Source organism: Gracilinanus agilis, chromosome 2, assembly GCF_016433145.1.
Source record: "Gracilinanus agilis isolate LMUSP501 chromosome 2, AgileGrace, whole genome shotgun sequence".
Lineage (NCBI taxonomy): Eukaryota > Metazoa > Chordata > Mammalia > Didelphimorphia > Didelphidae > Gracilinanus > Gracilinanus agilis.
This window is the reverse complement of record NC_058131.1, coordinates 449,939,769-449,962,011: the sequence shown is the minus strand read 5'-3', so window position 1 is coordinate 449,962,011 and position 22,243 is coordinate 449,939,769. Positions and strand designations below refer to the sequence as shown.

Below are 22,243 nucleotides of genomic sequence, written 5' to 3'. Positions count from 1 at the left end.
CCAAAGAGGTTCATATATGAAACTTTAAATTTCTATTATACAAGGTTTTTATTAAAATGCAAAAGTAAGCCTTATTTTATTGTGCTTTACCTTTTTGCACTTTGCAGATATTCCATTTTTAAAAAATTTATGAACTGAAGGTTTGTGGCAACCATGAGTTGAACAAGTCTATCAATGCCATTTTTTTCCAATTGCATGTGCTCATATCATGTCTTGTGTCACATTTTGATAATTCTCACAATATTTCAAGCTTTATCATTTTATTATATCTGCTAAGATGATCTGAGATCAGTGATCTTTGATGTTAGCACTGTAATTGTTTTGAGGCACCATGAACCTGACAACAAACTTACTCAATAAATGTGTGTTTTCTGACTGCTCCACCAACAATATTCTCTTTCTTTCTTTCTCTCTCTCTCTCTCCCAATTTCTTGAGACATGACAAAATGGAAGAATATTACATAAACTTAGTTGATAAAGTAGTAGCAGGGCTTAAGAAGATTAAATCCAGTTTTGAAAGAAGTTCTATTGTAGGTAAAAGTGCTATCAAACAGCATTGCATGCTACAGAGAAATATTTTTGAAAGGAAGAGTCAATTAATACAGTAAACTTCATTGTGTTATTTTAAGAAACTGCCATCGCCCTCAACTTTCACTAAGCACCACCAGATCAGCCAGCAGCCATCAACATTAAGGCAAGACCTTCAGTGAGAAAAAAGATTACAACTCACTGAAGGCTCAAATAATGCTTAGTATTTTTCATAATAAATTGCCAGACTTATCATAGCGAATGTTATAAAAATTCCATTTAGATCTTTAACATTTTTTTGCTTAAGTTAGATTTGTTTAGATATGAAAGGGATTAGCTTTTGCTTTGAGTTTTTAGTGTTATGCCAATCAATGTATATGTAATGATTTCATATATTTCCATTTCTATGGCACCTTTCTACATAACATAGCTTCCTTGCTACTTTCTTTTGACAATGTCTATTTTTATTGTTGCTTCACCTTAAGATAAAGATGATCACTTCTGCTTTTTAAAAATCATTTAAACTGTGAATATTGATATTTCAAGTGTTTCTTGTAAGCAATATATTTTTTGGATTCTGCTTTCTAATTCATTGCTCATGTAATCGATGAACTTGATATTTAAAAAAAGAAAAGCCTCACTACTTTTGAAATTAAATTTTTTTTAAAACCCTTACCTTCCATCTTGTAGCCATGTGTATTAGCTCCAAGGCAGAAGAGTAGTAGGGACTAGGCAATGGGGGTCAAGTGACTTTCCCAGGGTCACACAGCTGGGAAGTGTCTGAGGCCAGATTTGAACCTAGGACCTCCCATCTCTAGACCTGGCTCTCAGTCCACTGAGCTACCCAGCTGCCCCTTGGAACTTAATTTTTAAAAAAAACCTTGAAGAATTACGATGTTTCTTATGAGAAGTCTATGCCTGGCTTATAAAGTGACATTATGAAAGTTTTAATTACATTTGTAACAACATATCTTTGTGAATCAAGATCTTCAAAATGAAAGATCAAAACTGATTAGTTGAAAAACACAAAATGTATTTGGTTTTGTCAAAGTCCATCCCATAGTTTAATATTCTTACTCAAGATAAATAACATTAGCCTTCACATGTGTCTTTAAAAAGTATAATTTTAAATGGGCAAGGGACATGAATAGGCAACTTTAAGATAAAGAAATCAAAAGTATCAATAAGCACATGAGAAAGTGTTCTAAATCTCTAATAATTAGAGAAATGCAAATCAAAACAACTCTGAGGTATCACCTCACACCTAGCAGATTGGCTAAAATGACAGAAGGGGAGAGTAATGAATGTTGGAGGGGATGTGGCAAAATTGGGACATTAATGCATTGCTGGTGGAATTGTGAACTGATCCAACCATTCTGGATGGCAATTTGGAACTATGCTCAAAGGGCTATAAAAGAATGCCTGCCCTTTGATCCAGCCATACCATTGTTGGGTTTGTACCCCAAAGAGATCATAGATAAACAGACTTGTACGAAAATATTTATAGCCATGCTTTTTGTGGTGGCAAAAAACTGGAAAATGAGGGTATGCCCTTCAATTGGGGAATGGCTGAACAAATTGTGGTATATGCTGGTGATGGAATATCACTGTGCTCAAAGGAATAATAAACTGGAGGAATTCCATGTGAACTGGAAAGACCTCCAGGAATTGATGCAGAGTGAAAGGAGCAGAGCCAGAAGGACATTGTACACAGAGATCAATATACTGTGGTAAAATAGAATGTAATGGACTTCTGTACTAGCAGCAATGCAATGACCCAGGACAATTCTGAGGGATTTATGTAAAAGAACACTACCCACATTCAGAGGAAGAACTGCAGAAGTGGAAACACAGAAGAAAAGCAACTCTTTGAACACATGGGTTCAGGCGGACATGATTGGGGATGTAGACTCGAAACTACCACACCAATCAACAATTTGGAAATAGGTCTTGATCGATGACATGTTAAAATCAGTGGAAATGCGCACCGGATTGGGAGGGGAGGAGAGGTTGCGGAGTGAAGGGGAAAGTAAGATCATGAATCATGTAACCATGTTAACTTTTCTAAAAAATAAATATTAAAAAATAAAATAAAGGAGTTAGATTTAAAAAAGTATAATTTAACTTTAAGTTGTCTGTTTTTAATTATATTGTCTTATTTAATAAATCAATAAAACATTATCTTATCACAAATTTGTTTTTAAATAGTTTGAAGACAATATTTCAATATATAATTTTGTAATCTATTTATTTTATGTATTTAAAAATACTATTCTGAGAAAAGGTCCAAAGACTTCATCATTTGTTTCAATCATATCCAACTCCTCATGACTTCATTTGGGGTATTGTTAACAAAGATACTAAAGTGGTTTACCATTTCCTTCTGCAGCTCATTTTACAGATGAGGAAACTGATGCAGAATTAAGTCATTTAGCCTATCTTCCTGACTCCAAGACAAGTTTTCTATCTACTGTGCCACTTAGATGATTTTTCATTATCACCACCAATAGTGCTTTTCGTTTTCTTAGAGACCTTCCATTTTTACTGTATAAATTTTATATTTTTATTGATTTACTTGCATATTATCTCCTCCATTAGGACATGAGTTTCTTGAGAGCAGGAATTGTGTTTTTGCCTTTCTGAAACCCACAGCTTAGCACAGCGTCTGGCGAGGCACTTAAATAAGCAAAGTACTTGATAAATGCCCATTTATGAAAATTGGATAATTCTATGTTTCAAGGAATTTACTATTATGATAACAAATGCCATTTTCTATTCTTAGCCAGTTATTCTCCATCAAATATTTTCTTTAACAGACCTAATTTCATTTTAAAATATTTTCCCTTATTTTTTAAAATTGAATTTTAATTTATCATTTATCAAGTATTTTTTTCTCTTTCTCACCTCCCTCCTATCCCTAACATGCCAGTGGAAAAAATATGAAACCATTTAAACAAATATATACAGTTAAGCAAAACAAATTTCCATATTGGCCATGTACAAAAATGTATGTCAAGCTCTACATAGTAGTCCGTCACTTCTTTGTCAGAAGGTGGATCCTTCATAATCAGTCTTCTAGAAACATTTTTGATCATTCTGTTGACCAAAATTCTTCACCCTTTCAAAATTATTATTTTTTAAAATGTTATTGAATAAGCTGCCTTCCTGATTCTGTTTACTTCATTCTGCACTGATTCATACATATCTTCCCACATTTCTCTGAAAAAGTATTTCATGACTTCTTATAGCATGTATAGCATTATATTCTTATACCTCTTAGAGTTTTTATTAATTTCTTCCTTTTTATACTTAAGATGAAAAGTAGCAATAATATTTTTCAGTAAGAGACCCCCTGCTGTGCCACTTGTCAGTTGGTGACCCCCTGCTGTGCAGGTTGGCACTTGATGACAGTTAGAAGGGTGTGGCTGGGTTTGGTTTTGTAAGCTGCAGACTATTAGAAAGGGCTTTTGTCTCTGGGTCTCCTGGAAAGAGGTTGTGCTGCTAGTGATCCCTCTGGTTGGAGATAGAGAACTGAATTAAGGCTTTAATAGCCTTATTGAGTATCCATTAACTTGGGTAGATAAGGTAGATATATAGTGGTTATATTATCAGATAGAGAGAATAGGAGAGTAGAGGTAGGCTAGGGCTTCTGCCTAGTAGAAGATACTGTCCTCTAAGACAAATAAATGTAGGGTTTTTTTTAAGAGAAATTTAGTGAGGATTGGGATCTGGGGTCCAGTTACAAGCTATTGCAAGATTACTTTCACTTTCCTCCTTCCTATTTCCTATCCATATTTCCTAATAATAAACTAAGTGTTTTGTGTTTAATAAACTGCAACCTGGCCTTACATTTTCATCTAATTTTGGTTTCTTAATTGGCAATATGAGTGTGTTATATTCTGATTTGCAAGGGATAATTATCTTTTGGGATAATTCCCTCAATGGCTTCTTTTGACAATATATATTGCTGTATTGATGGAGCTGGACCACCTCTTATCCCAATTTGGACAAGGACTGCTGATTTTTGTAAGCCCACATTGGTGGAAGATGTTGCCCACAGAGCTTCTGGTACATCTGCAGGAATTTTGTAAATCTGCGGGTTTTTTTCTATTTCTTGATCATCCAAAAATAATACTGGGAATAGATTCAATGATTCTTCTGGTAATTCCAGAGAAATATCACCATTTGGGGTACATACTATTGTTGCTCTTAACTTGCATAACAAATCTCTCCCTAGAAGATTCACAGGGGAGTTTGGCATTAATAGGAACAAAGGTTCCATGGATAAAAGTCTAACAGACACCATTCACATACCATAATATGTTGAGCCATCTCCCAATTAATAGGTATCTTTCTTAATACATGATTTTTTGCCACTACAAAAAGATAAATGTGTACGTGTGTGTGTATATGTATATGTGTATACACACACACACATACACATATGTTTACATATGGGACTTTTTCTCTTTCTTTTGATCTCTTTTGGACTACAGACCCAATAGTGGTATTATTGAGTCAAAAGATATGTCATAGTTTAGTAACTTTTGGAGAAAAGTTCCAAATTACTTTTCAAGATAGCTAATTCATAGCTCCACCAACTGTACAATGTAACAGATTTCCTATAGCTGCTCTAACATTCGGAATTTCCCCCTTTTTGTCAACTTTGCCAGAAATGAGGGAGGAATCTGCTTTGACATTCTAGAATTACTGTTTTGGAGAATTTTTAAATGATTACAGATTTTACATGTGGCGATAACTTGGATTTCTTCCCTTGAAAAATGCTTTTGTTTGTATCATTTGACCATTTATAATTTGGGGAATGGTTCTTATTCTTATAAATTTAAATTAGATCCCTATATATCTTGAAACCCGTATTAGAGAAATATACTCAAAAGAAAGGAAATTTTCCAACTGTTTTCTTTCTAATTCTAGTTGAATAGAATTTGTTAGTACAAAAAAGTTTAAATTTTTATGTAATCAAAGGCAAAATAATTTTTTCTTGTTTTGGCCATTTTTTTCTGTTTAATCATGAACAATGTTTAGTCATGAATTATTTTCCTGTGTATATTAATTTGAAAGTAGTATCTTCCTTATTCTTCTAATTTGCAGATGATGTGACCTTTTAATTCTAAGACTACCTTGGTATATGTTGCTCTAAAGCGAATTCCTACAGGATTGCTATCCAATTTCCTAGCAGTTATAATCACATAAAGAATCATAAACCTGGAATAAGGGTAAGATGGGGCCTTTGGGTTTAATAGACACTAGGTTAATGGGTTCTTTTCCTTCTATATGTTGTTTACCTAATCTGTTCTACTTAGACATCAAACTATTTGCTGGTTATTACTTTGTAGTAATTGTTTGAGATTTGATCTACAAAACCTCCCCCTTTTTCATTTTTTTCATATTATTTCCCTTGTGATTCTTAACCTTTTGTTCCTCTGAATTAATTTTATCATTTTTCTCCTTCTATATAGGAATTCCTTGGTTGTCTGATTGGTATGGAACTAAATAAGTAAATTAATTTAGGTAAAGGTTTAATTTGTATTATTTTGGTGTGATATACATTAATTATGTAAATTATGTAAAAATATTATGTAAATATACATAAATTTTGATTCACTTTATAGCTTTTTCCCATCTAATGTTTTAGTGAACCTGACAAAAACAGACAATGAAATTAGTCAATCATCAATAAATCTAGATGAAGCCAAACTGGCTTTTTACAAATACCACTTTCTTTTTTAAGTTTTCATAAATCAGGTCTAATAATGTGGTGCATAACTTTGTCAAGAATCAAATTTATTGGTCTATGATTTGCAAATTCCATTCTTTATCTTTTTTAAAGTTGATATTTTTTACTTTATAGTAGATAGTAACTCTTCTGTTCTCCCAAATATTTCAAAGATCAATCAATGACCCAAGAATAGCTCAGTCATTAAAATCACCAGGTCTTTTAGTACCTTCCTTACCCTTTCTGACAGTACCTTGTCAGATATCAGAAACAACTAAATTTCCTTATTTTGTATATCACTTCTCACTTGTGTATTTTCTTTTCTTCTTTATACTGAAAGAGGGTTTTGGGGGGCAGAGAAAACAAAGCAAAAGAATCATGTAGTTTTGACTCTGCTATTAGTAATGGGTCTCCTTCATGTAAATCTGATTTGCCTTTTAAAAGCTCCAGAAAACTCCAAAGGCCCTAGTTTCAATAGGCTTGGAATATAAAAGTTGAAATTTATATCTCCAATACCAACAGGTGCTTTAGAGCAAATTACAGCTACCCAAGTAAGAAAGAAATTACATATATACATATATGTGTATTATATACATATGTGTGTGTGTATTCACTAAAAAAACAGAGAAGGAAGTTTATTTGATGGTTCAAGGTCTACGTAAACAATTCCTTAAAATGAGCACACCCCTTCCCATTCCTTTACCCATAGAAAATGTAATCTAATCATTAAGGAAGAAATATTACATCATTTTAGAATTAGCATTATACACTGGGGAAGGAAAATGTACAATTTGTTCTCCCAGAATATCTCTGATTTCTCAAGTTTTCAGAATGCTTAGATAGCTTCAAGACTGCAATTAAATAATTCACTTCAAATGTACATTCTGAATTGCAAGTACGAGTGAAAATCTTCCTAGGACTAATGATATTCAAAAGCAGAATTGAGGTGCTCTCTTAAAACCCCATCCCTGGGAGGAGAGTGAGGGCTCACAGTTTAAAATTGCAATGAGTGGCTCTGGGACTGGTCTTTTCTCTTTCAACCCTTCCCAATCCTAATTCTAGCTTCTTCACTAAAGTAATTAACCTCTTGCTTTAATTCCAGAGCCCAGGACTCAAGGGCAGGTAGGAGGCTGAGCTGATAGAGATACAGGCCTAGTGACTGGAGGATCCTATATATCTCTGCTTTTAGGATATCAGGGGAGTTTTCCTGAATGATTTCTTAAAATATGATGTCTACATTCTTTCTTTGATCATGATTTTCAGGTAATGTAATAATTCTTAAATTATCTTTCCTTTACTTATTTTCTAGGTCAGTTGTTTTTCCAATGAGATATTTCACATTTTCTTTCATTTTTTCACTCTTTTTAAATTTTTATTGTTTTTTGGGATCTCTTGGAGTCTTTAGCTTCCATTTACTCGATTCTAATTTTTAAGGAATTATTTTCATTCATTTCATTTATTTGTTAAGGAATTTTTGTACCTCTTTCTATTTTTGACAATTCTGTTTTTAACATGTTATTTTCTTCAGTATTTTGCTTCTTTTACTAAGCTGTTATCCATAATTTTCTTCTTTTGCTTCCTTACCTTTTAAAAAATTATTTGATTTTGAAGATAATTTTTTACCTCTTCTATAAACTGTTGTTGGTCCCATGTGAAATTAAATTTTTTTCAAGGCTTTGTTTGTAGCTATTTTGACTTCACTGTCTTCTGAATTTGTGTCTTGATCTTCATTGTTACCAAAGTAGTTTTTTAAAGATAGGTTCTTTTTTGTTGTTAGCTCATTTTCATACAATACTTCTTTTCTGTTGTTGTTACCAGATATTTTTATTTTTCATATACAATATACTATAATATGTAATGTAGCAATATTTTAATACATATAATTGGTTATAAATATGTAATAAAATTTAATATGCTTATTCAAGAGAAATGAATTCTTATATTGGCTATGTTCAAAAATCTGTCTTATTCTTTCTTTTTCCCCATCTCTACCACCATTTCTCCCTCCCCAAGAAGGCAGATGGCATGATATAGGTTGTATATATTATCATATAATACATATTTCCAGGTTTGTCATGTTATGAAAAAAGGCATGTTGCTTACAAATTAATGAAAGAAATAAAGTGAAGAATGATACATTTCAATTTGTATTCAGACTCAGTCTATTTCTTCTATGTCATCACGAGTCCCTTTTGACTTGTCCTGGATCCCTGCTTTGTTGATAACAATGTTAAGTCATTCACAGTTGATCATCATATATTATAGCTGTTACTGCATACAACATCCTCCTGGTTCTGCTCATTTCACTTTGCATGACTTCATATAAGTTCTTTCAAGATTTTTTTGTTGTTATCATCTGGTTTGTCATTTCTTATGACACAGTAGTATTCCATTAAAATCATATAACACAAATTGTTCAGCCATTCCCCAATTGATGAATATCCCTTCAGTTTCCAGTTTTTTGCAACCACAAAAAAAGCTGCTATATTTTAGAACATATAGTTTATTTTCCTTTTTCCTTTATTACCTGGGGAAATGTAAACCTAATCATGGTAATACTGAGTCAAAAGATATGCACAATCTAGGGGAGAGTAATGAATGCTGGAGGGGATGTGGCAAAATTGGGACATTAATGCATTGCTGGTGGAGTTGTGAACTGATCCAACCATTCTGGATGGCAATTTGGAACTATGCTCAAAGGGCTATAAAAGAATGCCTGCCCTTTGATCCAGCCATACCATTGTTGGGTTTGTACCCCAAAGAGATCTTAGATAAACAGACTTGTATGAAAATATCTATAGCTGCGCTTTTTGTGGGGGCAAAAAACTGGAAAAGGAGGGTATGCCCTTCAATTGGGGAATGGCTGAACAAACTGTGGTATATGCTGGTGATGGAATACTATTGTGCTCAAAGGAATAACAAACTGGAGGAGTTCCAGGTGAACTGGGAAAACCTCCAAGAACTGATGCAGAGTGAAAGGAGCAGAGCCAGAAGGACATTGTACACAGAGACTGATATACTAATGGTAAAATCGAATGTAATGGACTCCTGTACCAGCAGCAATGCAATGACACAGGACAGCTCTGAGGGATTTATGGTAAAGAACGCTACCCACATTCAGAGGAAGAACTGCAGGAGAGGAATCACATATGAAAAACAAATGCTTGAATACATGGGCTGAGGAGGACATGATTGGGGATGTGGACTCAAAACTACCACACCAATGCAACTAACAACAATTTGGAAATAGCTCTTGAACAAGGACACATGATAAAACCAGTGGAAATGTGCGTCGGCCATGGGGCGGGGTGGGGGGGAGGGGAAAGTAGGAGCATGAATCATGTAACCATGTTAAAAATGAATATTAATAAATGATTAAAAATTTAAAAAAAGATATGCACAATCTTTGAGTCTAATTACAGGCTGCTCTCCAAAATGGTTGGACCAGTTCACAGTTCCATCAATAGTTTATTAGTGTTGCCATTTTCCCACATCTCCTCTCTGACATTTGTCATTTCATCTTTTTATTATATTAGCCAATTTGATAGAGGTGAGATGATGTCTTAGAATTATTTTGATTTGCAGAACTCTAATTAATAATGAATTAGGGCATTTTTCATATAGTTATATATAGCTTTGATTTATTCATCCAAAAACCATATGTTCCTATCTTTTGGTCAATTATTAACCGAAGAATGGCTCATCTTCTTATACATTTGAAAAAGTTCTCTATATATTTGATATGAGTCCTCTATCCAAGAAATGTTCATAAATTTTTTCTCAAATTGTTGCTTTTCTTCTCATCTTGGCTACATTAATTTTATTTGTACAAAAAATTCCAATTTAATGTATTCAAAATTACGTTACATTTCATGCTTTCTATTTCTCATTCATTCATAAATTCTCCTATCCATAAATCAGTTAGTTAATCTGTTCCCTGTTCTTTTAATTTGTTTATAATATCTCCATACCTAGGACATGTAACCATCTTAATCTTATCTTTGTAAATGGTACAAGATATTGGTCTATATCTAGTTTCTGTCAAACTGCTTTCCAATTTTCCAAACAATTTTTACCAAACAGAGAATTCTTAATCCAAAAACCTAGAACTGTACCTTGGTCAAACACAAAGTTACTATAATCTTTTACAATTTTTTGTTGTAGGTCTGTTCTGTTCCACTGACTTACTTTTCTATTTTCTAGTCAGTATCAGATAGTTTAATTATTACTGCTTTATATTATAGTATGAAATCTTGTACCACTAAAACTCCTTCCTTTACATTTTTATAATTTCCTTTCATATTCTTGACCTTTTGTTTTGTTATTATTTTTCTAGTTTAATAAATTTTTACAATTTAATTAGAATGGCATTAAGTAAGAAGATTAGCTTAGGTAGGATTGTTGCTTTAATTATCTTGATTCTGCTCAGTTATGAACAATTCATGAACAATAGTTCTCCAACTATTTAAATATAAAAGTGTTTTACATATAGTTAAATTCACATAGTTTCTGGATTTGTTTTAGAAGATATACTCAGATATTTTATTCTGTTGATGGTTAATTTAAATGGGTCATCTCTCTTCCTGCAGGATATTGTTAGTGATACATAAAAAATGTTAATGATTTATATGGGTTTCTTTTATATCTTGCAACTTTGTTAGTATTGGTAGTTTCAATTAAGTTTTAGTTAAATATCTAGGATTTTCTATATATATTATATCATCTATGAAAAGAGGTTGGTTTATTACCTCTTTGCTCATTCTGGTACCTTCAATTTCTTTTATTGCTATTGATAGCATTAAATATTAAATAATATTGGTGATCATGGGCATTCTTGTTTTAGTCCTATTTTATAGGAAAGGCTTCTAACATCCCCATTACAGATATTTGCTGATGGTTTTAAATATACACATATTAAACCAAGGAAAAATTTATTTGTTCCTATGCTTTCTAGTGTTTTGAATAGGAATGACTGTTGTTTTTTGTCAAAAGGTTTTTCTGCATTTATTTATATAATCATGATTTTTATTACTTTTTTGATGATGTAGTCAACTATATTAATAGTTTTCCTTAAAGTAAATCATCCCTGCATACCTGGTATAAATTCTATTAGGCTATAATGTATAATCTTTGTCTTCACTAGTATTTTATTTAGAATTTTTGCACCTGTATTCATTAATGAAATTTATCTATCATTTTCTTTCTCTTTTTGTTCTCCCTGGTTTAGATATGAGCATCATATTTGTTTCCTAAAAGGAGTTTGGTAGTAGTATTCCTTCTTTATCACCAATTGTTTTAAATAATTTCTTTTATATTGGAATTAGATGACCGTATTTCTTGATTCAGAATTTTATGTTATATTAGTATCTGTTCTGCATCTGGGTAAAAGAAAGGTGTCTCTTAATCTTAAGGCTTTTTCACACTGCTCTTTTCAGAATTGAAATTCACAGTCCTTTCAAGATTGTGTATTTTGGTGAGATGTTTAGTCATAGCTTTCTTGGTCTTCACACTAGCCTGTACCCAAGAAAGTACCCTGATTCCTTGAGATTATAATTGATACTGATCCACAGGAGCCCTCCTCCCTTGGGACCAGAAATAATACTGTTCCTTGTGGTTCTTGATCCTCTGGAACTGAAAGTAATATTGCCTCTCAGGGCTTCCTCTTCCTCTTATCTAAAAGTACTCTTTTATGCTTTTGAATTATGACTCAAAAGTGAATACAAAGAATGTTGTGGTTTCAAGTTCTTCCCAAATTCCATAGCATCATCTGTTTCATCAAATGTTGAGACTTTTTTTTCTGGTTTATAGTATAAATTTGTCAATTTATAACAACTCATCTGGATGCTAGGCTCTTCTCAGATTTGATGGAGTACTGCAGAGCAGTGCATTACACTCTCATACATGCTGTCTTTCCTGTCCTATTCCTTCTCTTCCTTATTTCTCTGGCCCAGCAGTATAGAGCACTTCTACACTTGTGCTACTTCATTTGGAGCTGATTTTTATACTTTGATGTTTAGGTTTCTGAAGCTCTAGAAGAGTGGTGGTTGGGGTGAGGGATTGAACTCTGTTTCAAATCCAGACACCTATACTGTTCCATTCTCTTTGTTCTTCTACTCTCATTCACCAAGTTCCCTCCCCTAGGGATTTCTGATGATTCTAGGACAGTGAAGGACAACCTTTTGAGCTTGGTATGTCAAAATTTGCCCCCAAAAAACGAGCATAACTTGGGTGGTGTGTCACTTCAAAAAAACATTATTTCATGATATTTATAGTTTAAATAACAAAAATTTATAATTGTAATATATAACTGTATTTAATGAACCAAAATAGGTAAATTAATATAGGTAGAATTGTCATCTATAGTGCACAGTGTCTACACTACACTACAGCAAATGTTTCATCCTCAGCATGTGTTTCATACTTCTCTGTATGGGGCCACATGCGGCTACGTATCATCAAAAATAGTTATGCGTGTCTACTGACACAAGTGTCATGGGTTTGCCATCACCATTCTAGGACATCCTCCAGAGAGCTCTAGCCTCTTCTTGCCTTTAGAAAAAGAATCTTGATCACCCTCAGAAGCTACTCTGGTCCCAGCTTACAAGAAAGGATTCCTCTTCATATATGAACTTTTGGCTAACCTTTTCTATGATTCTGGGTTGGAAGAAGTCACTTTTTGTAGTTTTTCATGGTTTCTTGTTCCTTGTTTGTTCTAGTGTGCATTTTAGGATTGTACAATTTTTTAGTCAGTACCAAATCTCTGAGAATTCCTGCTTTGTGAAACAGTTCATGATATCACAATGGTTGGTTGCCCTTGAGATTCTTGAAAATTTGCTTCATCAGATAAATTGTTATTATTTTTCACCCTTTATGAAATATTTTGATAGTTTTGTATGACAGTAAATAATTAACTTGTGTAGTATTGTTTTTTATATTGGCAGTACATACCCATAAACAAAAATATTTCTCCAATTTTTAGGTCTATGTTTCTGCAAAAAGTGTTTTAATGCATTTATATAGTCTCTGTGTGTACCTTGGTAGATTTCCACATATTACATACATTTATAACTATTTTGAATGCAATTTCTCCTTTTACCTTTTTCTGCTTATTTGGAATTTTTTGGTTTGGTTTGGTTTGGTAATATGCAGACATGATTATAATTTACATGATTTAGTTTTTTTATCCTAAAACTTTGATGCATTTGTTAATTGGTTCAAATTATTTTGGTAAACTCTTTTGAGCTTCTATAGACTCCATATTACCTCCATAAAGCAATAATTTTTAAAATTTATCAATATTTATTATCCTGGTATTGTGTATATGTATGTGTACCTTCTTACTGTGTCAAATAGTAAGGGTCATAATGAGCATCTTCACTTTACCCCTTATTTGGAAATGCCTTTTCCCATAAAAATAATTATTTTTCTTGATCCTACTTACATAATTACATAAATATAAATACATTTTTAGGAAAAATCTATTAACGTCTTTGCTGCTCTTAAAAAAATTTTTTTAAACTTTTCTGTGTTTTTTTTTAAATAGATATGGGTATTAGTCATAGGTAGAATATGCACAAAGGGCTAAAATGCATGCCTTTTGACTGAGCAATAACACTATTAGGTTTGTACCTAGAGATCAAAGAAAAGGGAAAAGAAGCTTTTGTAGAAAAATATTTATAGCAACTCTTTTTGTAGTAACAAAGAATTGGAAATCTGGAGAATGTCCATCAATTATGGAATGACTTAACAAGAATTTGATTATGATAGAATACTATTATTCCATGAGAAATGATGAGCAAGATAAGTTTCAGAAAACCTGGGAAAACAGTGATATAAACAAAACCAGGAGAATATTGTACACAATAAGAACAAATATTTTAAGGATGATCACCTATGAAAGATTTAGCTACTCTGATAAAGTCAACGATCCAATACAATTCCAAAGGTGGTTGTTGTTCAGTTATTTTAGTCAAGCCTAACTCTTCCTGATCCCATTTGGGATTTTCTTAGCAAAGATATTAAGAGTGGTTTGTCATTTCCTTCTCAAGTTCATTTTATAGATTAGAAACTTAGGCAAGCAAGATTAATGATTTGCCCAGGGTCACACATCTAGGACATGAATGAAGCTGGATTTGAACTGAGAGAGAATATCATCTTCCTGACTTCAGGTTTGGCACTCTATCCATCATGCCATCTACCTGCTCCTAATTCCAAAGGACCCATGATATAAAATGCTATCTTACTTCCAGAGACACAAATGGTGAACTCTGAATGAAAATTGAAGCATACTTTTAAACTTATATTGCATTATTTGTATTTTCTTTGTCAAAAGGCTAATATGAAAATGTCTTGTGTGACTTCACATGTATAACTGATATCAAGTTTCTTGTGTGCTTAAAGAGGAGAAGGGAAAGAGAGAGTTTGGAACTCGAAAAATTTATAAAAGATTATTAATTTTTTCATATAATTGGGAAATATTTAATGAAATAAATGAAAATAATTTAAAAAAAACAAAGAAAATGGGTGCTGGATTTTGTCAAAAAGCTTTTTAGCCATCTGTTAAGGTATTTATTATTTTTATTAATTTAGTCTGTTTTTCTTATATTGAATAAAACTGTATTCCCAATATAAATTCAACCTAGACATTGTATATAATATTTTAATAGGTTTACAATGTCTTCTGTAATCTGGTCTATAACCATCACATAAGCATATATCCAATAAACATCAAGATATACCTTGCCAAATGCCATCTGGTCAAATTAGTCTCTTGAATATCTCCCAAATGCATCCTCCTCATTCCTACCTTCTTGAATTTGCTCTTTTGTTTTCTTCTTCTTGCTTGTACTCCACTCATCTCCCCCTCTCTCTCCCATTTCCCTTTATGAGCATATATAATAATAATAACAATAATAATAATAATAATAATAATAGCCAGAATGTATAAAATGTTTTAAGGTTTACAAAGCACTTTGCATATATCATTTCATTTGATTCTCACACATCTCACAACATATATTCAAAGAAATATAACTATCATAAATGATAAGGACCAAACCTATAATTTCATTGATAAAAGGAACTCCAAAGTAAGGAAATTCACTCTCTCAATTCTGTTTGATACATCCTCTGCAAGTTATAGTTTTAGAAAGTTGCCAACAACAATAAAATGTTGTATCTTAGTCAAGAACTGAGACCAGGTCTCCTTGGCTTTGAGGTAATTTTTTCATCCCACTATGTCATGTTTCCTTTCCATTTATTTATACTACATTTAGCACTTTGTTTTATATGATCTCATTATTCTATAGCTGTCATATGTGTAAGTCTTAACACTTTAACAAGATTACAAACTGCTTGATGGTAGGGACAACATCATAAAACATTATCTCCCTTTAGTACCATGCATATGGATATTTACAGAGCACTCAAAGTATTTGTTGAAATGAATCATTTCAGGACTCACGTATTTTTCTTTGGAATAACTTTTAAAACTTATTCCGAGCTATTTTAAGTATTATCTCTTCATATTTTGCTCAAAAGAAGAAATGTATTTAAAATAATTGTGGGTAGAGTTTGGAAGATAAAAGATCTTTTGCAAAGCATCAAAGGTTCCAATGGTTGCCAGCATCTGGAACATAGTAAGAGCTTAATAAACAATATTTCTTGCCTTACACCATGTAAAAATTCCATCATTATGAAATTTCATAATAACTAATGGGGGAAATGTGAGACTTGAGTATATGGTAACTATCACATAAGTATTAGAACCTATGTCACACAATGAAAGTAAATTATAATAAAGGTTAAAATTATCTCCATCTGATAAATTCCTACTATTATAGTTTGGATTAAATATTAACCAGATAAAATTAATGCATTCCACCTGAATCAATATTGATTTCTAAAAGATTTCAAATACCAGGAAACAATGACATAGGAGAAAATTTATGAAATAAAAATAACTCCTTTGAAGCAACCAATCAATAAACAATACACACACATATTCCATACTATCAGGCAGGAAAAATTTCCTTGAATAAGCACATTTTGAAATTTCCTCTTTTAAGTGAGCCTGCCCTAAGAAATTAACTTCTGTAAAACAGAAGGGAAACAAGCACCACTGCAAACTGAAAACCTTCAAAATTACCAAATATGGCTTTGTATAATATTACAAGAGATTTTTTTTACCACAAATTTACCTGAAGAGTTTTGCTTTATTTTTAAGAGACTTTAAAAACATGTTATATATAAATTATTAAAACTATTAATAATTTCACCATTATATTTTGTCTTAACTGATGAAACTTATTCATTTCTCCACAAAGCATGACCCAATCCCCTCAGCCAGCAATATACTTCTCTTCTTTCAAATACCATAATACTTTATATTACTCTTATTATAGGTTCATCACATATTTTGTATTACTTACATGCCACCTCCCCTTTACATTTCTCTTTCCACAGTGCCTAGGAAAGTGTTCTGTATATATAGTAAGCATTTAATCAATATTTATTGAATAGTGGCAATTGTCTGGACTGAATAACATTATTAAATGCTATAAATTATGAAATGAATTTTTAAAAAGATTCCACATAGATATCACAAATTTGTTTCTAAATGCATTCAGCTATATTAATAGAATTGAAAGGGTTTTTAATAATTTTAAGGTAATGGCTATCCATCATTATGATGAGGTCCTGTAATTCAGCATATGGGATAATGGCAATAATGAAGCTTGCCTTTTCATAATATTGAAAAAGGAGTTTCCTAAGCAAATCAATAGCATAGATAAGGGAAATGTTTGCCCTTCCTAAGAGTGAAGGGAATTACCTTCTTTAGAGTACAAATTTGGCATTATAATTTGCATTCCCAGAACCAGAGAATCTGGGAGTTGAAAGGGACCTCAGAGAGACCTTCTAGTCTCTCTATAATATAAATATACTTTCTATATATACTCTCTATATAAACATATGGTTTATATATGTGAACAGGAATCCTTTCTACAACATATCTAACAATTTGTCATTTAGCTTCTGCTTAACAGAAGTTTTAATTATTAAAAAGCTTTTAATATAAAGGTCAGTGTGGAATAATGGAGAAATAGCCAACCTTAGAGACAGAAGCCCTAGATTCAAGCACCACTCTAAATGTGTGTGTGTGTGTGTGTGTGTGTGTGTGTGTGTGTGTGTGTGTGTGTGTATCATCCTAGAAAAACTGCATAACCACTCAGTGCTACAAGAGGCTTTCTAAAGTCAGAAAGTTGCAGAGAAGGCAAAGACTGTCACTGGCAGAGAGTTTCCTCATCCAAAAGTTTCTTTTAGCACTGAAATAACAAGTCCAGTCCTTATTTCTATCCTTGTTATTATATTAAGACTATCTGCCTCTGAACTTATTGATCTTAATTTTGCCCTTTACAGCCACAATGATAATCTCTTTCTATAAGACTATCCTTCAAATACAACTAACCTGTTCCTTTAAGCATTCTCCATCCATGTCAGTTCATTCAGACTCATATAGTATGAACTAAAAGTCCTACAGCATCCGTGTTACCCCATCTCTAGGTATCTAATTTAAAAAAAAAATCTTCCAAAAATGTAATACCCAGAACAAAAAAAAGAACACAGTATTCCAGGTGTGGTCTGACCAGGGTAAAGTTCTCAAAAGGACTGTCACCTCCCCAGGACTTGATACTATGGCATCTTAATGAAGATTATAATAATATTAGCTTTTTAACTACCACAGTATACTATTTACATTAAGATTTTAGTCCACTAAAACCCCTACATCAAAAATTCTGTGTCCTTGAGAGGAAAAAATGTACCTTTATTTTGATATAATTGGTTTCCTTTGTAATCTCCATTTTTATTTTATGTACTTAAAAACCTCACTCCAAGCAGGGGTTCATAAGTTTCACCATACTGCCAAAGGGTGTATGACCCCCTCACACCCACAAAAACTCACACATGATAATAACTCCAACTCTAGACCTGAGTCTCTAGATCTGAGAAGCTTCTATCTTGCCTTGCCCAACCTCTTCATCTAATACAAAAGTTGATTTTTTGAACCCAAATGTAAAAATTTCCATTTATCCCTAATAATTCTTATCTTAAAGAATTTGGCCTAAAATCCTAGTATTTCAAGAACTTCTTGGCTTCCAAGAGGTGCCTATCACTTCTAGCTTTATATAATTTGCAAATCTGGCAAGAAGTTAATTAAAGTATTAAAGTAGCACAGAGACAAACTGATTGCTGGGATATTTCAATACAGAATTCTAAGTTGGTATGAAAGCATAAGTAACTAAACTTTGAGTGCAGATATTCAACCCGTTCCAAATCAGCTTAAATATACTACTGTCAAATACACATCTCACCATCTTATCCACAAGAATAGCATAATAAGCTTTACTAAATCTCTTGCTAAAATCTAACCAAATTCTTTATGTGCCATTCCACAAATCTACTGAACTAACATAAAAAGAAATTCATTTGGTCTGACATGACCTATTCTTAATCAAGTCATAATTAGGATTATATTTTCATGATCACTTCTTACTTTTCAAGATATTTTGTAATAACCCTTTAATAATGTTCTAGATTTTCACTAAAAATCAAAGTTAAATTCAGTGCCTATACCAATTACTTTCTTTGTTCTATGAAAGTCAGGAAATTTGCATTCCTCTGATACTATAGTTCAGCTTCTCTACGATACTTCAGAGATCACTGATATGTTCAAACAACGGATTTGCTTATTGTAGATGATTTTTACCTACTTAAAAAAACACTTACAAGATATTCTGAGAAGCCCTTTCCCTCACATCCTAGTCATTCTTAGGTCCTGTAGATAACGAAAAGTAATAAAATTATTTCCTTCATTTTTTTCCTTCATTCTGAACACTTAAATCAAATTCATTCTGAACACTTAAATCAAAACAGGCCATGTAGTCTTTTCCCATTCCCATCTTACAGATGAAGATCTGAGGACAAGAGTGGTTAAATGACTTGATGACTTGTTTAGAGTCAGAACCCACCTCAGGTTAGGTTTTCCTGACTTTCAGTCTAGCATTATATCTACCATGTTACACTGCCAAAAGAAAGACAGATATCTGAAAAGAAAGAAGTAAAGAAAATAAGTAGATAGAGGATTGGTAGATACATATATAGATACAAAATAAAATACAGGAAGACGGATAGATGACAGGAATACAGATGTGTTCTAAGTCTATGTTTAGTCAACATATATTTCTAAATAGACTAAATAAACTGCTTTATTTCATATTAAGAGCCAATTATAGAGCTAGTCCTCTAAAAATACTTACTATTCACATTCTTATCTCCTGAACAAACTATGTACAAACAGCTGAACATTATTCACAATTTTGGTGAACAAATAAGAAGTGATTGTTTTTAGATTATAGTTATTGCTTATAAACTAATGTATAATTTAGTAGAGAAAAAGGAATTAAACAGATTAAAAAAGAGAAGGGATAAAATATAAACATAATATATAGCATGTCCGCTGAAAAAAAAGTTATTTGGAAATTTCAAACTTGTTCTAGACAAAATTGATTTGGATTTTTCACATTATTTTCTTCTTTCTGTTAAAAAGAGAGGAAATTATTATAAACTTTTTCTAGACAAACAGAAACTCACCTTAGACAAAGCTGCATCACGTTCTTCTATCACTGCACTCATTTCTTCAGTAGTTATTTTCTCTTTACATTTCTTGGTCTTGTATATTCGATCCATAATTATAGCTCCATTACTCTGGATAGCTCTCCCTGTGTCTGCATTGTTTATTCTGTTCAATAATTCCTGTAATGTCTACCAACAGCATTATATGTTAGTCCTACATGAAGTTTCAATATATTTTATTTAATATGGGGTTTTAATTAATAGGCACATATGAATGGTAAATTGACGGGAGCGAAGTTATTGAATTTTCATATTGCAGCAAAGATGTACATTATTAGTGTGTCAATTCTTCTTTTTCCCACATCTTAGTTCTTGAAACCCACTCAATTGAACTTAAGCCTCTAAGATATACGACTGACATCAAGAAATCTCCTCAGAGAATGGCTTACCATGTCATTTTCTTCAGGGTTAATATTTTCTAGCCTAGAAAAAAAAGGGACACAGAAAGCCTGATCAGTAGCATTTCCTTAGTGCAGCAAAATGAGTTCGCTTTTTAAATCTTTAGAACCTCAAGTAATTTCATTCGACTAGTCTTTAGAGTCAACCATAACACTGAACATATTAAAGTGCCACCTGCTCGACTTCATCTTTCAATAATGCTCCATATCTTCAGCACTGACTTCAGACTGTTAAGTTATTAATGTTTACTACTATATATGACTACAAGGATCAATTGTTCATATGTGCTTAGATGAAGAAAGTTCCCCAGTGATGGAAGCACTGGAACTCATCATAATATTTATTCCTGGACTTGCCATTTTTTTTTCTAGAAACTGTATTCCTTTCCTCTTTATTTTTGGGCCCCTCAACTAAAACAAGGTGATGTTTTTATTGTTAAGTTTAATAATATTCTCCCAAAAACTTTACCTGAAAATCTCCTGTGAAGTTATCTTTGTTAAAAACAAATAAATAAAATGTAAAAGCTAAAAGAAGGCTGAAAGATGTTTTTATAAATTACAGATGACACTATACCTTTTCCACTACATCACAACACTGAAAGAATTAAATAAAGTTATAGAAAGTAAACTGGTTTCCTATATATGACAGTTAGCTAACTTGGCCAATAATCCTTGTTTTAAAAAAATGCTCAAGTACAGAAAGGGGAAAATGTGGTTAGACAATAGTTTATTCAAAAGGGAATCCAAAGATTAAGATTTTAGAGGACATGTGAGATCGAAGGGGATTGGATGCTCTTAAAAATAGAATTTTCACAACACAAACACAGAGAATTTAGGTGAGGAGTGAAAATGGTTAAATGAGATAAAACAGTAGTTTCCAAACTTAATGTCCCTTTCTTAAAAGAAAATAAGTCACATTTTCCTATACTTTTCATTAAAAATATGGGCAAATGATTCTTTCATTACTTGATTTTGTTTTAATAAAATCATACTTTAAAGTATGTAACAAAAAAATATATAACCCCAATCCCACAATACAATAAATAAAATTCACACAAGTATTTGAAAAAAATCCTATAAAGTTTCAACATGTATAACTTGAAAACACTAATCAAAATATTAATGTAATAAACTTTTCTGGGTTAGGCAAAGTTTATATTTCTACTTGTAATTTTTTTCTCGCCTACTAAGACCAGCATTTTGACTTTATAACAAACTAAAGTAAAAATCCTTTATCACAGAGAATATAAGAAATTCATAAAATATATATTAGTTTGTGGTATGAATCAGAACTTTATTCACCCATAGACAAAACTCAACAAAACTTCCAATGTCATAAGCTTCTTTTTTAACAGACTATATAATATCACTATACACTAACTTGTTCTAATGGACTAAAACCAAATATAACATTTGCATATAGCAAATGTGTTCCTTATCCAATGGTATTTAGTTTTGTCCAAGACTTTGAAATGAAATGAGATTGTTTCTGTAGATGAGTGATTAACAAGTATATCTTCAGCAGCAAATTAATACAGGAGATAAAGCGCTAGTCCTGGAATTAGAAGACCCAAATTCAATTCTGGTCTTTAACACCCTACTTGCTGTGTTACCCTGGACAAGTCAGATAGCCTCAGGTTGCCTGAGTTTTCACAACTGCAAATTAGAAATAATAATATTGTGATGTTGTGAGGATTAAATGAGAACTATAAAGTGTTTATCCTAACAAATGGTAGGTACTAGAGCAACATTTATTCACTCAATTTCATTTGTAGGGTAGGTATTGCCAAACAGAGAAATATAAAACGTATTATGTTATGTATCAATCATAGCTCTAAGTTTTATCATAAATTTAGTCACTTTACTTCTTTGGATTAGAGTATGAATT

General features: G+C 32.1%; 1 protein-coding gene across 1 annotated transcript in view; it reads right to left on the bottom strand.

Annotated features, from left to right (window-relative positions):
* Window positions 1-288: 288 nt before the first annotated feature.
* The window catches only part of MIPOL1 (mirror-image polydactyly 1), a 148,829-nt gene continuing 126,874 nt past the window's right edge, over window positions 289-22,243 (bottom strand). The window contains exons 9-11 of the mRNA XM_044664775.1: window positions 20,347-20,380; window positions 19,916-20,086; window positions 289-430 (exon numbers count right to left, since the gene is read on the bottom strand). Of these exons, the coding sequence (XP_044520710.1) occupies window positions 350-430; window positions 19,916-20,086; window positions 20,347-20,380 (286 nt within the window). The 3' untranslated portion in view covers window positions 289-349. The remainder of the gene's footprint in view (window positions 431-19,915; window positions 20,087-20,346; window positions 20,381-22,243) is intronic.